Source organism: Ranitomeya variabilis, chromosome 3 (assembly GCF_051348905.1).
Source record: "Ranitomeya variabilis isolate aRanVar5 chromosome 3, aRanVar5.hap1, whole genome shotgun sequence".
NCBI lineage: Eukaryota > Metazoa > Chordata > Amphibia > Anura > Dendrobatidae > Ranitomeya > Ranitomeya variabilis.
Window position 1 is genome coordinate 198724635 of NC_135234.1, and position 19499 is coordinate 198744133.

The 19499-nt window shown below is 47.1% G+C and overlaps 1 protein-coding gene across 5 annotated transcripts in view; it reads right to left on the minus strand.

The window, feature by feature from the left end:
- Positions 1-19499, minus strand: part of CSDE1 (cold shock domain containing E1) — a 54468-nt gene that overhangs the window by 12422 nt on the left and 22547 nt on the right. For 2 of the 5 annotated variants that reach the window (XM_077294978.1, XM_077294975.1), the window contains exons 1-7: positions 7861-8015; positions 4122-4317; positions 3779-3888; positions 3145-3237; positions 2520-2617; positions 235-319; positions 5-133 (exon numbers count right to left, since the gene is read on the minus strand). In XM_077294978.1, coding sequence (XP_077151093.1) covers positions 5-133; positions 235-319; positions 2520-2617; positions 3145-3237; positions 3779-3888; positions 4122-4317; positions 7861-7986 — 837 coding nt within the window. In that variant the 5' untranslated portion in view covers positions 7987-8015. Of the gene's footprint in view, positions 1-4; positions 134-234; positions 320-2519; positions 2618-3144; positions 3238-3778; positions 3889-4121; positions 4318-4809; positions 4942-7860; positions 8016-19499 lie in introns of those variants that run through there. The other 3 variants (XM_077294979.1, XM_077294977.1, XM_077294976.1) reach the window with 2 other exon arrangements.

Consider the following 19499-nt stretch of genomic DNA (forward strand, 5'->3'; position numbering starts at 1 on the left):
TTACATTGCGATCCTTGATTGTAAATTCCACATCATCTCCAGGTTGTAAGGCATCAATGTCTCCCTTAAATTCACTGTAGTGAAAGAAGATCTCTTTTACAACATCACCCCTTTCAATGAACCCAAAGGCTTCCTGTAGACAACAAAGTTGTTACAAGGTCAAACAAAATATTATCTACATTAAAAAAAAATAAAAAATAATAATTTCAAAGTCAAAAGAAAAAAGTAATTTACCTTCATGGCACAGACAACACCCTGACAACGCATTTGCTTCCTTTTCATAAGCAGCATGATGTTACGAGCACTTACTGCACCAGTGCTAAACAAAAAAAAAAGGTAGTAAGGGACAAGTCTACATCACAGTAGAACCCCCAGTCACTTCTAGTTCAGCTATCTCAATCTGTCTAGTTAGGAAGCACAAGCCATTGTGAACCGATTTCACCTGCTTTAGTGCAAACAAAAGTGACAACAGGTACACCAAAGAGAAAGAGACAACACCGACAAAAAGAATAGTTTTACAAGTTGTGACTCATAGTGACTATTTTTCATTAGTCTTCTTTAGGTTTGTGTTTTAGCAATGACAAGGACACCAGCACTAGTATGAGGCAGTACATACAACCTATTTAGGCTTCACAGATAGCCCAGCTTCTCCAGGATGGAGAAACTTAGTCTCAAGAAGGCTTTCTTGTGTCTCAAGAAGATACCAGGCCACGAGTACGAATAGTGGCAGACCATGCTGTAGAAGGCATTAACCCAGCAGCAGATACTGAATCTGCGCTTTAATTCAAAGAGCAGAGAGCCCTACAAAAGGACTTCCAGCAGGCTACTGGTTTGGAGTTGCTAAACAAAGACTTCAGGTTCTACTACAGGATGGTGGGCCTTCTTGATCTCACATCCCAACACTGCGCAGCTCAATTAGCATTCGCAAGAGAACTAAATTACCAGGTCTGCCAATTGGGGCCCATTCTCTTCACATATGAAAGCAAGTTCAGGGTATCTCAGTGGTAAGCACTGATGCTTTACAGCACTGGGATCCTGGCAAGTCCTGCCAAGGACAACATCTGCAAGGAGTTTGTTTGTTTGTTATCCCCATGTTTGCATGGGCGTCCTCCCACATTTTAGGATATGTGCACACGTCCGGATTTCTTGCAGAAATTTCCTGAATACCGGAAATTTTCTGCAAGAAATCCGCATTTTTTTATTTATTTTTTTTTGCGTTTTTTTTTTAGCATTCTGCAAGCGTAATTAGCTTGCAGAATGCTAAAGTTTTCCAAGCGATCTGTAGCATCGCTTGGAAAACTGACTGACAAGTCCGTGGAGGAGAGTCTCCTCTCCTCCACCCTGGGTACCAACCGCACATAATCTGCTTACTTCCCGCATGGTGGGCATAGCCCCGTGCGGGAAGTAAGCAAATCAATGCACTCCTAGGTGTGCGGAATCCCCGCAATTCCGCATTTTTAATGAACATGTTGCTTTTTTTTCCGCGACGCGATTTTTTCGCAGAAAAAAAATGCAACATTTGCACAAAAAATGCGGAATACCCTGTAAATAATAGGAGGCATATGTAAGCGTTTTTTTCGCGAAAAATCTCCTGAACGTGTGCACATGGCCTTAAAGACATACTGATAAGGAATCGAGATTGTGAGCCCCCATGGAGTCGGCGATAATGAGGTTTGTAAAGTGCTGGGGAATAGCAAGGCGCTATGCAAAGTGTAATGAATAAATTATGTTCAGACCACACATGTCAAAGTCTGTAGGTGACACAGTGAGTGTTATGGGGTTTACAATCATCATCCAGCATGTTTATTTGTGGGTCAACGATGATCCAGAAGCAGCATATTCATTGGTACTTTGCACCAACCTCAACAGGATAGCCAACCATGGCAGCTTTCAGGGCCTCTAAACTAGTCAACCTAGTACCCATCAGGCCTTAGGTTTCTGCAGTGGGCCCTGGGTTCCTTCTGGCGTATGACAAGGCCCGGCCTTATGATGGAAATTGCTGGATGATAAAAACCATTGATGTCATTGACTTGGTCCCACGTGCTCCAGACCTAGACCCAATTAAGACATTAGTACCAGTGCAGCCAAAATCATCAATATTTTTGGCTTGAATATTTCGTTAACCAAGATCTGATGTGATCTGTGTTTTGTTTTTCTTTAATCAGAGCATATTCAAATTGAAATAAACCAAATTACACACTTGTGATGTACCTAGTTCTCACTGCAGTGCCCATCCTGTAAGCCCACTGAAAGGGAGATTAACCACTTGATGATGCTGAGAAAAAATTTATATTATAGAAGTTTTTTTTTGCAGGCAAAGCAATAGTTTTCTTTTTGACCTTCTTCCTGACAAGCAAATTCAGAAATGAGGGAGAAAATTACACAAAGAAAACTACTACTTTGCTTGGGTAAAAAAAATCCTCACATAGTAACAATGTTGGTAAAGAAATGCTAGTCGTCTTTAAATGAATGTTGAGAAAAAAAACAAACAAAACACAACACATCGGGTGCGAACTTACTGTTTGTTAGTTTCAATAATAAAATTAATTTTGTCTCCAGTTTCAAGCTGAATATTTCCATCCACATCTTCTAGGGTATAGGTTAAATAAAATACTTCCTGCATTAAAAGAAAAAAAAAAAAGAAAAAAAATCAGCATCACAATCACGAAAGGGGGCAGGAATGTCTCCTCACCTGGCTGGGGCCATTTTACAGACAGCAGCCCCCCCCTTCATTTACAATGGAGAAGTAAAAAATAGCTCACTGGGTGGGTGTCTCAATCTCAGGCACAATGCTCCCCCCGCAATGGACTGCTAGGTTGCTGCAGACGCATAGCTATAACGGAATGGTGCCATCGAGGGACAAGGGTACACACAAAAATACTTCACCCACCAGGTACAGCAGTAGCTGACCTTTCTTTGCTGTCTTCAAAATGGCTGACGACAGGCCTGCTCTGCAGTCATGGCAATCTCAAGCAATTAAATGTAAAATGTTTTCCTAGGACAAAGGGATTTCAAGATTTATAAAATTGATTGGCCATCACAGATTGAAGAGTCGCACCCCACCGAAAAGACCTAGCAATGATTTATCTAAAAGCAGAGCAGCGTGCGACGGTGTGACGCGTTGTACACAAACGCAGGACTTACTCCATTACGCTCATAGCATACACTCCCTGAGGGACTCTGGCCAGGGGCAGCAGGGGATTTACTTTCCAAATTATGAGGCACTGCACAGACGACCTGTTAAGATACGAAAAGGAGAGTATTTGAAACATGTTTATTGATTGCATAACAGAACTGCAACCCCCCAAAAAAGCAATGTAAAAGCTATAAAATAAAAAAATAAGACTTAAAATATTTTTTTCAAGGCCAAGCCATGGTTTTTTTTTTTATGTTACACATTCATAATTTGCTATAGACTCCAAAAAAATAATTTGGCCACAGTACAGAAAAAAGGAGGACACAAACTCCCCCCTCAAACGAATATGCAGAAGATTAGAACAAGAAATCGAAAAATTGGTTAGGACAAGCAAAATCTGAAACTATACATAATGCCATGGTTAATCATGGCAGACAAGTGTAAGGGTCCCACAATGAGCTGCTGGGTATGGCTGAAAGCCATGCCAACCGGCGGAGGCAAGCACATGTCAGTGGTGACCAAGGCTTCACTGTGAACACTTGCATTTTTTTTTTTTTTAGCTGTCACAGATGGGATGGCCTTCTCAAAAAGCAGCAAGACCGTAAACTAAGGCAATTACGTATTCTGGTATAAAACACTCACATTTCCATTAATTCTTTCTTCTGGCATAATTTCAGTTTTGATCTTTAACAATTTAACGGCAATAGGTTTACCGGTCCGCCGGTCTGAGGACACTTCAAACTCCACATCATCTGTAGAAACATAGCTTTTTATTAAGGTTGTGAAGTCCGCTTACAATTTACCTAGATTTATAAAAACAGTAATCATTTTACTTCAATGCAAAAATAAGCTGATGATCACTACAAAATGCTGAAAGCCCAAGTGGCCATTGATGTAAGGAGCGGGTTAGAACATGGAGTTACCGAACCAATATAGAGCAAATAGGTGCGAAGGAACGGCACGCAGGCAAAAGCTCAGTAGTTACCTCCCACTTTAAGCTCTTGCAGGTTTCCATTGTATTGGGAGCAGTGGAAGAATAGTCTAGCTTGACGTTCTGAACACTGTATAAATCCATACGATGTTAGCAGTTTCTCAATCATGCCCGTTTCACGCAGTACGGAAGTACCGTTGGCGTACCCATTGTGTCCATTGTTGTGGAGAAGGTTGGGGTCAAAGCTCATCTAATAAAAAACAGACATTATTAGTTTCAATGACATTGAAAAATGTAATATTTTATTTTATTTTTTTAAAAAAGGTAACAAGTTAGATAAATAATTCAAAAAAACAAAAATCACTGGCAAAATAAAATGCGGAAATTAAGAAGCGACATTAAAAACAGAAACATGAAAAACATGATGTGAATGAAGGACTGCAGTTAAAGAAAATAAATAAAAAGTTTGCATTTTTCTGCCCGATGGGTCAAAATTAAAAAAGCCATTGTAATATATATTAAGCTGGTCAGACAAAAAATGGACAACACCTGCCAAAGTAGATCTGGTATAGGCACAACAAAGCCACACATGCAACAAGATCACGTGTCTAAACCGAAGAGACATCGCACGAGATGCCCAGAACTGGCCCAACCTCAGTCTCACAGAAGCCCAAATACTGTATTTAGTAGGTTAATGAAGACCTGGTGCTGGAAAATGCTCATGCTGCGGGCCCTGACTTACAGATCTCTGATACAGGGGGGTCCTCTTCTGCTTTTTAGGCCCACACGAGGTGGAAGTAGGACTTACAGGGAGGAGTGCAGCAGATGGTGGAAGAGGCTCTGACACAGTATAGAGCTTCTCCATCACATACAGCTAAGATAGACAATTAAAGGGAAAAATCAGAAGAAACTAACTTAAGACGTTATAGGGGTTGTCGACATCTGTGAACTTTTTTTTTATTCTTTTAAATGCATAAATTTGGTGCAAAAAAATAAACTTTAACAATTTGGTTCAAAAAATAAAATTTTGCATGGTTTGGCTTTGACACGCTTTATGTGTTGCTACATCCAACTTTGGTGTGGTCTGCTGTCAAATCAATTGGACTGTCAGCAAGGCTCACTGACAGATTCTCATTTAACCCATTCTGCAGCCAACAATGGCTATAGAATAAAACCCTCCTGTTTAAATGACATAGAATGCAAACACAGCACATTTTTAATTAAGCCCAACTACAAAATAGCTTTTTCTTTTCAGCCAATAATGCATGCATTTAAAGCGTAACCATCATTTTAATGCAACTTTGTAATTGATTTCTTAGAGAAATGGACTTGCTTCTCCTGCACGGATTCTCAATTTATGGGTGAAATGTTTTTACAGATTTTACCATTACAGAGATAGGAGATGACAGCTGGACAAGGACACGGTGGGGGCATCTAGGAGAGACTATCCTTACACTAGACCAGTAATGGTGCCAGACAAAGAGGCACCACATGGTGGCAAACATATCCATCACTACAAAGGGGCATCACAACTGTAACCGGATTTTGGCAATATTCTAACACTTATTCAGTGACAGCAAATAAAAATTCTGGAAATAGTAATGAACATGTACTGGAAACCCTGGGGAAGCATTATTTACCCATTGCTGGAAACCAGTTATACAGTATGACAGCAGTCACCCAACCTCACCGGAAACCAGACTGGTCAAAGCTCACGAAGGGAGATGCTATATGCGCTACTTCTAGCAAGGTCATGCCTAATGTATTCTATTGCAAAAGTAGAATCTGAACAGAAAAAAAAAGGAAGAAGTGATGTGACCCATAATATAAGAACGCTGACTCATTTCAGACGTCAGCATTGCGCCATTACTGGGTTATGTCCCAGGAAAATGTAGAAAGAAACGGACAAAAAGTGGGTTTGAGGTGGTGGGTGTCCCTACACAGCCCAAAATTGTCCAAATCAGTGAGGCCAAATTTCAAGAAGACGTAACATGAACAGTAAAGAGTTTAACCCCTTCCTGACAGCGAGTTTGTATTTGCGTTTTAATTTTCTCCTCCCTTTCTTCCAACAGCCATATATTTTATTTTTCCCCTCAACGATTTAGCTGTACGAGGGCTTGTTCTCTTCTTGGATAAGTTGCCCTTTTGAATAACACCACCACAATGCACTGGGAAAAAAAAAAAAAAAAAAAATCCAAATCTGCTAAAACTGATTAAAAAACAACAAGAAGAAAAAAAAAAAAAAAAAAAACACCACACCACACACGCTAATCTTGATTTTTACTGCATTCATTGTGTGGTAGAAAATGACTGGGCCCATTTACTTTTGTCCCTTTTCATCCGTACTGCCGGGAAAACATGGACACGTCTCCTTGTGTTTTCCACAGGCATATGGTCCGTGAAAATCATGGACAAGTGTACAGCTGCAAAGTTTGGGTAGGTTGGGTACGTGATGTATCCGGAAAGGAAAAAAAAAAAAAAAAAGTAGATTCAAGACTTATTAAACAATATGGATTTCTTACTGAGGCCCAAAGCAAATGTCTAATGTCAATGGCTTCTAGAAGTGAACCTCTTTAAATAAAGTGTCTCGCTTGTAAAATAAACAGCTACTCCTCTCCTGCATTGGCGCTGTCACGTGAGTCATCACTGGTACGGTGCAGGAGGAGAGCGCCTCACTGTAAGGCTACATTTCCACTGGCGAGAGACAAATCGGTCCGTAATCTGGACCGAAAAAAGGGATGTAGCGTATGCGATTGTCATGCGAGTGTAATGCGAGTGTAATGCGAGTTCAATGCGATTTTTAATCGCACCATCCGTTTTACATCCGTATGACATCCGTATGCAATCAGTTTTATTTCTCTGCAACTATTTTTCTACAGTCATTTACAGGACCATGGACAGTGTTCTAGGCCACAGAATGGTGATGTATCCGTAAAAACGGACGGAATACGGATGGTCCGTATTCCGTCCGTTTTTTTTCTCGCACCCATTGACTTGCATTGGCGAGTCTCGTCCGAGACTCGCAGCAAATCGCAACAGGCTGCGATTTTTTTCTCAGTCCGATTTCGGCTGAGAAAAAAAATCGCAAATGAAAATACACCTATTGAATAACATTGGTCCGAGTGCAATCCGATTTTTTATCGGATTGCACTCGTCCGTTTTCCTCGCCATTGGAAATGTACCCTTAGAATGAACTAGTCAGTCCCTCTTCTCAAATAAGAAATGGTTGTCCCAGTAGTGAACAATCACAATCCCTTTAAGCAGTTTTTTGATCAGCCATCTGAATACCACAGTGACTTCTGGCCTGCTGTTTGGCCATATCCTATAAGCCGCAATTGCCAAGGAGGAGGATCAACAGTGTACGTTTCGTTCAAAGTGTATGCCCACTGTGGAGGCTACATGAGCAAATTATTAAATGGCAAACACCCAACAGAATAACGCCACATTACTCCGTAGTCACAATATATGCAGTCACAAGCTACATTTTGAAGAAAAATAAATTAAATTAACATACGCATGTGACAGGATGTGAAGAGTAATGATGGAAATTAACTAAAATTAGTAAACGGTTTTGCACCAAAAATTCTACGTGGAAAAAGTTAAATTAACAAAAACCAAGCAGAATACAGAACGGAAAAAAGGAAGAAAAAAAAAAAAAATACGATGGGAAACAAATGGATAGATGGGCAGGGGATTAAAAAGCCACTGTGAAAGGCATGTGCCCCAAATCTATATGGGCTACAGCGAGTGGTTAATCATTACAACTAGTGAAAAAAAAAAAAAAAACACTTACTGATCGGCCATATGGTGATAAAGTCAGTCCGACTGGAGATGCATTGCCCAGGTTGGCACTAACGTATGCAGTAGGGGGAGAAGACGGCATGGAAAATTCAACAAATTCTTTCCAGGTGCTTGCCATATTCCTACTCCTGTTTCAACTTAATTTTACAATGCTGCATATAACAAAATCAGACAAGACAACCTTATCAATTCCAGTGAGGCTGTAAATGAGAGGCAGCTCATTGCAAGACGGCAGGCCTAGGAGGGGAAAACAGGTTAGAGGTCTAGGCTACGATGGAGAGCAATTCATGGAAAATCATCGACTGAGGTTATGGAAGGATGCAGGGTGACTGACAGCACAGACAAGACAGAAAAGGAGAAAACATTTACAAGTCCTCTGAAAGGTGGATTCTCCAGTGACCGCACATACCATGCATGGCGTGGAGAGGACACTGAGAAGGGAGCCAGGAGACCATCACTGATCTGGGCCATCTTGGAGAATTACTTTAAATTCATTCTCAAAAGGAAAAACACTGGGAAGCTTTCCACATAGCTTGGCGTTACATGCACCTGGCAGGAGTGGTCCAATACTAGGACACGTCCATCATTTCTCCTCTGACAGACACGTATGTTACATGGGAATCAGAAAGACAAGCTGCACAGGATACATTACGTGATGCTCAAAAGGGTGGTCCGGGCTGTGGGCAAAAGTCTGCAATAACTGAAGAGCCGCAGCAGTGTGTGATGTGCATACTGTCAGGATTCCTACTGTGAGCGGGTGGTCAGCTTTTCTGTACCTGGGGGGGGATTTCTTTGCTCCTGCGCCTCTGCCGCCTTGATACATGCATGCTCTTCAGTGTATGCAAATATAGTCGTTAGCCAAATGAGATTAATTCTCTACTCTTCTCTATTGGAGTCTCCTCGCACTGCGCCCAGGTGGCCAGCAAGTCTACATTTATACACAGCGAAGGGTGAGGGGCACAAATCTCTCAGGAACGGAGGTGTAGAAAAAAAATAAACATGCCAGATTCTGGAGAACAGTGCCCTTTACACCAGACCGAAAAGGGGGGGGGGGGACGACGACGACCCTTTATGTCCACACAAAGGAGTGTGCGTATATAAGGTCATGCGACAAGTAATGAGAACATGTATTTAAGGACTAGACGTGAGGCAAACTAAAAGACAGAAGGGCATATCAGACACAGGAACGGGATAAGCCTCAAGGTAGAGAAATAACGTGTGTGTGTGTGTGTGTGTGTGTGTGTGTGTGTGTGTGTGTGTGTGTGTGTGTGTGTGTGTGTGTGTGTGTGTGTGTGTGTGTGTGTGTGTGTGTGTGTGTTTAAAAAAAAGGAGGTGGACATAGGTTAAAAGGCGACATGTACAGCAGAAGAGCGCATCATAAATGTGGATCACATGAGTGCATGTAATACCACATAGGACAGTATGAGGGCAGTGCAATGTTATTGAAATATAAGCATATGCCGACAAATCGTAATACAGGTAAGTGTATTGCACATAACCAGAGATCACCTCTCCTGCTGCAATGGCGCAAGCAGACGGGCGTTTCTGCACAATGCGTCTGGGAGTCCTGGAAAGAGTGAAGGTGGTGGTCTTTGGCTGTTCTGCAGTCATTCAGGCCAGGAATTACTAATAGTTTTCAGGACTGAGGCCATTACACCTCGAATCACTGCGCATATGCTGGATGCCACTGGAGCTGGACTGTAGTTCCAGGCCTACAATGCCTCAGAGACTAGGACTTAAAGGAATCTGTCACCTATAGGACCTATCTAAACTATTTATAGACTGCTGAGTGTGATACACGTGTGCCTCATATCAGATGCCTTGTTGTGGAGAAATCATCTTTTATCACTTTATATAAATTACCTGTTCCAGGTTATACAGAGGACAGTGCCTGTAAGATAACTACCTCCAGGGCTTATTTTACATGAAGGGAGAGTTACCAGTGCGATATGTAAAGGCAGCTCTCTGCTCTCACTGCAGAGCTGTGTGTGGTTTATACCTGACATCTGCAGGTTCCATCTGACAGACAGGGTTACCATATTGTTGCCATACAGCAGAGCTCAGAGCTGGGGAAAAAATAAAATAAAAATAAAAATCTGTTTGTAAGGCTACTTTCACAATAGCATTCGGCAGTTCGGTGGATGAAAGCCTTCCTCCGTTAAGCCCTGCCCACTGCCACGCCTCTTCAGCTCCGCCTACGTCTGCATGCATCCCCCATCTTTAATGTGGACGGCTGATTTAGCAGGGACATGGCTTTCTGCCCAACGCAGAATCTTTGCCACCTGTACCATGACCTGCTTGCGGAGAGTCCCACCTTGGTGATTTATGTAAGCCACTGCTGTGGTGTTGTCGGACCGGCTTGCCTGTGAGAAGGGACTGCCTGTGGAGGAGGGCAAGAAGGATTGCCCTGATCTCCAAGAGATTGATTGGGAGAAGGGCTTCCTGAACATTCCAGCGACCGTGCGCTGCGAGATGGAGGTAGACTGCTCCCCAACCCTGAAGACTGGCGTCGGTGGTGATGACCTGCCATCGGAGGGGGAGAAATGACCTCCCGCGCAGGACAGAGGCGGATAGCGTCCACCAAGTGAAAGACTGCCTCACATTGAGAGGTAGGCAAACTGAATGATCCAGGGAAAGCGAGCTCCTGTCCCAGGTAGACAGGAGGGCCAGCTGGAGAGGGCGGGTGTGGAACTGGGCTTAAGGTACTGCTTTCCATGGAGGCGATCATCTTCCCCAGTACTCTCATGCAGACCCACAGGGGAAGAGGGACGGGAAGAGGGACAGGGCGCTTTAGGGCTTTGATTCCCTGCCAGAGAGAAGAACTTCTCCTTTGGAAGGAAGACTTGAGCTTGGATGGTGTCAAATTCCATGCCCAGGAATACAAGACGCCGAGTTGGGATCAGGGTCGACTTCTCTTTGTTGATTATCTAACCAAGACGGATCAATGTGTCCAGAGTGATCTGGAGGCTGTGGTCGCAGTCTTCGGAGACGGGCCCTTGACCAGGAGATCGTCGATATAAGGGATTATGAGAACCCCTTTTGAACGAAGGATGGCCATGACCGCTGCCATGACCTTCGTGAAGACCCTGGGAGCGGACGCCAGGCCGAACGGGAGTGCTGTGAACTGGTAATGGTGCTCCTGGATCGCAAAACGAAGGAACCTCTGATGCTGTACACAAACAGGAATGTGTAGGTACACATCCTGAATGTCCACAGAGCAAAGATATTCCCCCGGTTCCATGGAGGCGATCACCGAGCGCAAGGACTCCATTTTGAAGTGGCGAATTCGAAGGTGGCGATTCAACTGCTTGAGGTCCAAGATCGGGCGGAGTGAACCGTCATTTTTCGGGACTACGAACAGGTTTGAGTAAAAACCCAAAAACCGTTCGTGGTAAGGAACTGGTATGATCACCCCGGAGATGAGGAGGGAAGAGACTGCCTGGAGAAGTCCGTTTTGGTGGACGAGATAGGAAGAAATGTCTTCCTGGAAGCAAAGAAAATTCTATCTTGTAGCCGGATGTAACGATCTCCCTGACCCAGGCGTCGACCACCGATAACCAAGTCTTGCTGAAAAGCCGCCTGCCTCCCACCCTGGAAAGATTTCCAGGTGGGGGTGACCCGTCATTTAGAAGAGAATCTGTGACTGCGGGATCCAGAGGGCTTAGAGAGGCGGCTCTTGGGCCTCCAGTGAGGGGTAGGCTTGAAGGAAGGTTTCCTTCTTTCCCCTTGAGCGGAAGAACGGTCCTGCTGAGAGGAAAAGCCTGAGGAAGAGAAAGGCCGAACGAGACGAAAAGGCTGGGGTCCCTTTCTATTGAAGGGATGTCTTGGTCTGGATTGGGGCAGAGAGGTGCTTTTACCTCCAGTGGCATCCGAGATGATCTGGTCCAGCTTTGTCCCAAAAAGCCTGGAACGGTAGACCAGTGAAAGATTTTTTTTTAGATGCCGGGTCTGCATTCCACACCTTTAACCAAAGGACTCGGCGAATAGCAATGAAGTTGCAGTTTGCTCTTGCAGAGCATGCAGCCACATCCAAAAGGTATTTACCCGCATGGGCAATCTGGTCTGCTAAATCTGATAGATCCTCTGTAGGAGCCGCTGCCACGATGACCCTGCAAAGTATCTTGGCCCAGGCAGATTCGGCTTTCGCCATCCAAGTGGAGGCAAAATTAGGGCAGAGAGAAGGGCCAGACGCCTCAAAGGCCGATTTGGTTAAAGCCTCAATTCGTCTGCCCATAGCATCTTTGAGAGACGCCGCATCAGGAATGGACAGAACTGTCTGCGAGGATAAGCGCGACACCGGCAGATCCACCTTAAGGGATTCGGACCATTTGCTGACAAGATCTGAGCTAAATGGGTATAGAATGTCCAGTCGTTTTCTTTTCCCTGATCTGTCCCTGTGAAGGTCAGGTGCATGCGAATCACCGTGGGAGGCATTTGTGGCACTGGTGGGTGACGGTAGATAGATGCGGAATACGTTCCAAGACCTGTACCAGGGACTGCAATATTTTAGTCAGGTCTGAGACTGACAGACATGGCATCAGCCCACTCCGGAGGGGGGCATGCTCTCATCCCGGGCGTTAGGGTTCTCCTGAGGGGCAGACATGGTGGAAGGACTGCAGGATGGACAGAAGGGCGACGGCTGGCCTGAAGCCCACTTCCTCTTACAGCGGGCACAAGCGTAGCGAGTCACCGTAGGATTGTAGCCGGAGGCCCCAGTGGAGTTGGGCATAGGTAGAGACTGTGAGACAACTGCAGCAGGACACTATGAAGGCGATACTACTGAGGGGAGTTAAGCCAAAGTAAAGTGGCCAGGGATGGAAGTGTGCAGAGTCTACCAGACACCCAGCGATTATGCAGCGGCAGTGCAGGAAGCCGTTTCCCCCACTGGGTCACTGAGGAAGCTGCAGGAGCGCAGTTAGCTGTGTCTCCCCCAGATAGGTGAAAACGCTGCAGGAGCTCGGCTGCTAAGATGGACACGGTGCCCCCTGTGGACACACGACCCGCTGAAGCGAACGGTGGGCGGGGTTATTCTCCTGAGGAGACAGGGATGATAAGGCCTCCCTGTAATTGTAACACACAAGCAAGGGGGGCGTGCCCGGCGCTGGAAAATGAAAGTGTAGGGGTGATTGGCTAGGCCGGCAAGGGGGTGTGACCAGCATTGAGGATGTGCTGTGAATGAATGCCGTGACTGAAAAACCGCCAAGCGGGGCCGTCTGCGACCGAAGAGAACGCCGATAGGAGGAATGCCGGAGGGTGTGTGTGGCCTAAACGGAGAACAGCTGAGGGAGAAGGTGGCTGCAAGATGTCTGATACCACGCGCTTTAGAAGAAAAAAAAAGGCACAAAATTTGAAAAATAATGCTGGGAAGGAGAGGAAGGGGCTGCAGGGGCCTGTATACCGGGTGAGCGCTGCTGCGGGGAGTCATACTACCCGCTTGTGAATCCGGCTCCTCTTCATAGATGAGGATCACGTCAGAAGCCCTCGGGATAGAGAGGGTCCTGGGAGAGAAGATCCTCCTTCCTGCACCGTCTCCGGATGCAGCAGAAGACGGCGTCAACCCCTTACAAGGAGCGGGGAGGTCACCATCGGTGACCACTGTCTTCCTCTCAGCCCTCTCTCCGGGGAGAGGGGTGAGGAGGGAAAAGGTGAGGACTGACCACCAAGAGTCATCCTGAAGCACCCATAAGAGTGACAGAGGACAGAGTCCTGCCAGGGGGTCCGAGAGTGGGCGATGTGAGTAATATCACACTGCTCTCGGCCGTGTAAACGTGGGGAAAACAGGGTGAGAAACTGCACCCTTTTACCCGAAGTAATGAATCTTAAAGAGAAAGGGAAAATGATTAATAAACACAAAAACCCGGTAAAAGAAAATAATGCGGATCTGATGGTTAGATCCAGGTCCGCCTCCTACAGACACTAAGAAAAACTGAGTTGATTTGTGCCTGTCGGTTGGTGTATACTGCCTAGGACAGAGGTCCCCAACCGCCGGTCCGCGGACCAGGACCGGGCCGTTGGGGTTTTTCAGCCGGTCTGCGGCGCCGCTGACAGCTAGCTTCATTTCTCTAATCAGCGGTGCCGGTGACCGCTGACAGAGGAAGAGGCTGCGGCACCGAAGACCAGCTGTCCGGGGGAAGGAGCGGGACGCCGGGAGCAGGTAAGTATTACATATTCACCTGTCCTCGTTCCACCCGCCGGGCGTCGCACCATCTTCCCGGCGTCTCTCCGCACTGACTGTGCAGGTCAGAGGGCGCGATGACGCATATAGTGTGCGCGCCGCCCTCTGCCTGATCAGTCAGTGCGGAGAGACGCCGGGACCGGACGCTGAGGAGCTGCAAGCAAGACAGGTGAGTATGTGTTGTTTTTTTGTTTTATTGCAGCAGCAGCAATGGCACAGCTTTATGTGGAGTATCTATGGGGCAACGGTGCAGAGCACTATATATAAGGCACAGCTTTATATGGCACATCTATGGGGCAACGGTGCAGAGCACTATATATAAGGCACAGCTTTATGTGGAGCATCTATGGGGCAACGGTGCAGAGCACTATATATGGCACAGATTTATATGGCACATCTATGGGGCAACGGTGCAGAGCACTATATATAAGGCACAGCTTTATGTGGAGCATCTATGGGGCAACGGTGCAGAGCACTATATATAAGGCACAGCTTTATAGGTTTGAATCACATTCTCATTATAAATGTCATAATTATATGATAAGTATGCACTAAGCTCCATCCCTCCATAACCCCACCCCCATATGACCAAAGCCCCGCCTCTGCCCCACCCCCACCGGGCCATGGAAAACTGGTCTTGCTTAAAGCCGGTCCCTGGTGCAAAAAAGGTTGGGGACCTCTGGCCTAGGAGAAGCTATTTTTTCCTTATTTGCATAGTGTCAGCCTCCTAGCAATAGCAGCATACACCCATGGTAACCTGTGTCCCTCAATGAAGCGAGAAAGAAAATCTGTTATGACCTAAATGCCCATATAGACTGCTTAGGACAAATCCTACTGACATTCCGTTTAACTCACTCTAGGTAGCATTTTTTACTTTTTTTTTTTAAAGAAGCACTCAATTTTTTATCCTCATATATATTGCGATCATATTATAATAGCACTGTGCATCTACAATTTCTTATTTTGTCATTCCATCCAGTTTATTCTTCTGTTTTTTAGTAGGTCTATGACATCACGTGAATAAAAACTGACTAGCTGAATCAATCTAATCTCTATGTATAAACAGGAGGTCAAATTTCCCTGTATGATTCATAAATCACTGAAAAAGTCCCCAGCAGGGGGGAGGTGGGAGAAGCTGGGCCAGTGATGGAAGAAGGGAATGATTTGCATAGAGAAAAAAAAAAAAAGGAGATTTTTGTGTACTCACCGTAGAATCTCTCTCTTAGCCTCTAATTGGGGGACACAGGACCATGGGGTGTTATGCTGCTGTCCACTAGGAGGCGACACTATGCATAATCTGAAAAAGATTAACCGTGGCTCCTCCTCTGCAGTATACACCCCTGGACGGTGTCAGCCTTCTCCAGTTTTGTGCAAAAGCAGTAGGAGGAACTTAACATGAATAACATAACCATGCCTATAAGAAGGTAACTATGTACCAGCTCAAGAAAACAATATGAGAACTCAATAGTATCAATGGCCCGGAAAGGGCAACAGGGTGGAAGCTGTGTCCCCCAATTAAAGGCTAAGAGAAAGATTTTATGGTGAGTACACAAAAATCTCCTTTACTCTGTCGCCTCATTGGGGGACACAGGACCATGGGATGTCCCAAAGCAGTCCCTGGGTGGGAAGCAATGGGCGAATATTGTGCAGACAGGCCCCTATACTTGGGGGAACCGCCGCCTGCAGAACACATCTACCCAGGCTCACGTCCGCTGAGGACTGGGTATGAACCCTGTAGTGTTTAGTAAACGTGTGTAGGCTAGTCCAAGTGGCTGCCTTACACACTTGTTGTCCCGAAGCCTGGTGCCGAATGGCCTAGGAGGCCCCTACCGCCCGAGTGCCGTAATACCGGCTGGAAGAGGAGAATTCTTAAGGCGGTAGGCCTCTTGTATGGTGGATGTGATCCACCTGGCAAGGGTCGCTTTAGAAGCTGGCAGACCCTTGTGGCCACCTTCAAGAAGAAGGAAAAGAGAATCAGACCTCCGGAAGGACGCAGTCCTAGACACATACGCAATGCCCTGACAAGGTCAAGCGTATGCAGAGCCTTCTCCACTCTATGAACCGAGACCGGACAAAGGGAAGGCAGAGAAATTTCCTCATTGAGGTGGAAGTTGGACACAACCTTCGGAAGGAAGGATGGGACCGTACGGAGAACTACCTTGTCCTGGTGAAAAGCCAGGAAGGGCCATCTGCAGGAGAGTGCTGTCAGTTCAGACACCCTGCGTAGCGAGGTGATTGCCACCAGGAAAACCACCTTCTGGGAGAGAAGGCGGAGCAGGACCTCCTTAAGGGGTTCGAAGGGTGGTTCCTGCAATGCTGTCAGGACCAGGTTGAGGTCCCACGTTTCTAGTGGTCGTCTGTAGGGGGAACCAATCGGGAAACCCCCTGTAGAAAAGTCCTTACTTGCGGCTTGGTAGCAATGCGCCTTGGGAACTGCGGGTTCCCTCTTGGTGATTCACATATGCCACAGCCGTGGCACTGTCCAACTGTATTCTGATGTGAGAGGCTGCCAGTAAGTGATGGAAGGCCCTCAATGCCAGGAGGATGGCACGAATTTCCAGGATGTTGATGGGCATGGTCGCTTCCACTGGGGACCACTTGCCCTGTGGTGTAGGTGCACTGCACCCCAACCCGTCAGGCTCGCATCGGTGGTCAGAACCTTCCATTGACCTGTGAGAAAGGATTTCCCCTTTGCTACGGAGGTTGGCTTGATCCACCAGTGCAGGGACCTCCTGGTTGACGACGTTAGCCGGAACTCCCTGTCGAGAGAGAAAGGGTTCTTGTCCCAGGACTTGAGGATGGCTAGTTGGAGAGGCCTGAGGTGAAACTGGGCAGATGGGACCGCTTCTATTGCTGCCCCCATCCTGCCGAGGACTCTCATGGCAAACCGGAGCGATCGAGGGGGTTTGCGGAGGAGGGTGCAAACTCCTAGGCGGAGAGCCAGTGCCTTGTCCTTGGGAAGGAGCACTAGACCCCTGGAGGTGTTGAATAGCATTCCCAGGAAGGTCAGAGACTGACTCGGGGTTGGTGATGACTTTTGTAGGTTGACTAACCAGCCTATGCGACTCAGAGTGTCTATTGTGATTGAGATGCTGAGCTCGCAGTCCTTGAAGGTGGGAGCCTTGATGAGTAGATCGTCCAAGTATGGAACGACTACTATGCCTCTGGAGTGCAGGACGTCCATGGTGGCTGCCATGACTTTAGTAAACACTCCGGACTCGCCACGGCTCCCAAACGGGAGAGCCACGAACTGGTAGTGGTCCTGGTCGATTGCAAACCTGAGAAATCTCTGATGGGCGGGTGCAATCGGTATATGCAGGTATGCGTCTTGTATGTCTATGGAGGCGAGATAATCTCCCTTCTCCGTGGGCGCAATGATGGACCGAAGGGACTCCATGCGGAAGTGACAGACCCGTACACATTTGTTGAGTAGTTTTAGGTCCAGTATGGGCCACACGCTGCCTCCTTTCTTGGGGACTACGAATAGATTGGAGTAGAACCCTCGGAAGCGCTCGGCCGTGGGGACCGGTACTAGGACTCCTGCTTGAAAAAGCAAGGAGACCGCTTGTCGGAAGGCACGAGCCTTGGCTGGTGGTTTTGGGGGGACAGAGAGGAAGAATCTGTCTGGTGGGTGGAGGTGAACTCTATCTTGTATCCGGAAGACACTAGTTCCCTGACCCACCTGTCTTCTGTATTAGGCAGCCAGACTTGATGAAAGAACAAAAGTCGGCCGCTTACGGGTGTGGTGTCTTCCGGAGTCCATGAGTCATGATGAGACGAAAGTCTGAGATTTTCCTCCTCTGGGCTTAGACTGGCCTGCTTTTGACTGCTAGGTCTTGTCCGACCTTTGCGTTGATCGTGAGTTGTCCCTGCGTGGGGAACGGTTACGATTTTGTGCTGGACGCGAGACGGACCAGCCCGAGAAGTTCCGAAAAGATCGGAATCGCGTTTGGTTACGCTTCTTGTAAGTGTGTTTAGGCTTCAGTTGGGGAAGAGAGGTACTCTTACCCCCGGTGGCGTTGGATATCATCGTGTCCAACTGTTCACCGAAAAGTCGCCCACTGAGGTAGGGGAGGTGCGTGAGGAACTTTTGAGGCTGCGTCCGCTTTCCATTCCCGCAGCCAGAGGATACGCCGAATTGTGATGGCGTTTGATGCTATCCCCGCTACACCCCTTGCTGAATCCAGAGCTGCATGAAGCATGTAATCTGCTACGACTGCTATTTGAACCGCTTGGTCCGACAGCTCAGGAGCGGATGCTTGGAGGCCAGCTTGTAAATTTTTGGCCCAGGCCAGAATGGCCTTTGCAGCCCAAACTGAAGCGAACGCGGGAGCCAGGGATGCCCCTGCAGCCTCGAAAATTGAACGAGCCATGCGTTCTACCTGCCGGTCTGCTGCGTCCCTGAGGGTTGAGTTATCTGGCAGTGAAAGGAGGGTCTGAGCTGCTAGTCTAGAGACTGGGGGGTCCACTTCGGGTGGGTCTGTCCATTCCTTGGTATCCTTCTGCGGGAAGGGGTACCTCGCCTCCAGATATTTGCGATTAGCTAATTTTTTCTCAGGCTGTGAGAGCTACTTTTTAAGGATTGCCTTAAACTCTGGGTGGTTAGAGAAAACCTTAGGCGGCTTCAGAGGTCCTTCAAAGGAAATCGTGTGTTCTGGGGCCTCTGGTGGCGGATCAGAAATGTCCAGCACCCGATGGATGGAAGAGATTAAGGCTACGTTCACATTTGCGTTGTTGGGCGCAGCGTCGGCGACGCGACCAACAACGCATGTACACAACGCAGCGTTTTGCGACGCATGCGTTGTCATAAGATCCTACAGATCGGGACTTTCAGTGCAGGGAAAACGCTACAAGTAGCGTCCCCTGCGCCCTGTCTTGTGCGTCTATATGATGCATGCGTCGTAAAACGCAGTACAACGCATACCTGCGCATGTCCATGCGCCCCCCATGTTAAAGATAGTGGCGCATGACGACGCTGCGCCCAACAACGCAAATGTGAACGTAGCCTAAGTCCTCAACTAGCGCTGTATTGCTGGGGGGGGAAATTGGGATCAGGAACCCCTCCGTTTCCTTGTCTGAGTCGGAATCACAGATGCCTTCCGAATCCTGTGTACCACTGAGGCGTCCCCTGCTGGGTGAGCTGGGACGGAGGCCTTCACAGGTTGGGGATTGCGGAGATCTGCATTGTCTGCCCCTGAAAGGGGACGGTCTAGACGACCTGAAACTACAGTGTCTCTCCCTAGAGGGGGATGACTGTGTGCTATGGGATGACGCAGATGGACTTGACCTATGGGCCCGCTTGCGTCCTGACCTAGACGTGGATGTGCCAGGGTCGTCCTGTCCCCGAGTCAAGCTCTCTCTTTGCTGGGTAATGGTCATAGCCAAGGCATGACTCTGCAGAGCCTGAAACAATGTGGAGGTTAGGTTATCTATAGACTGCGTCATAGATTGCGACA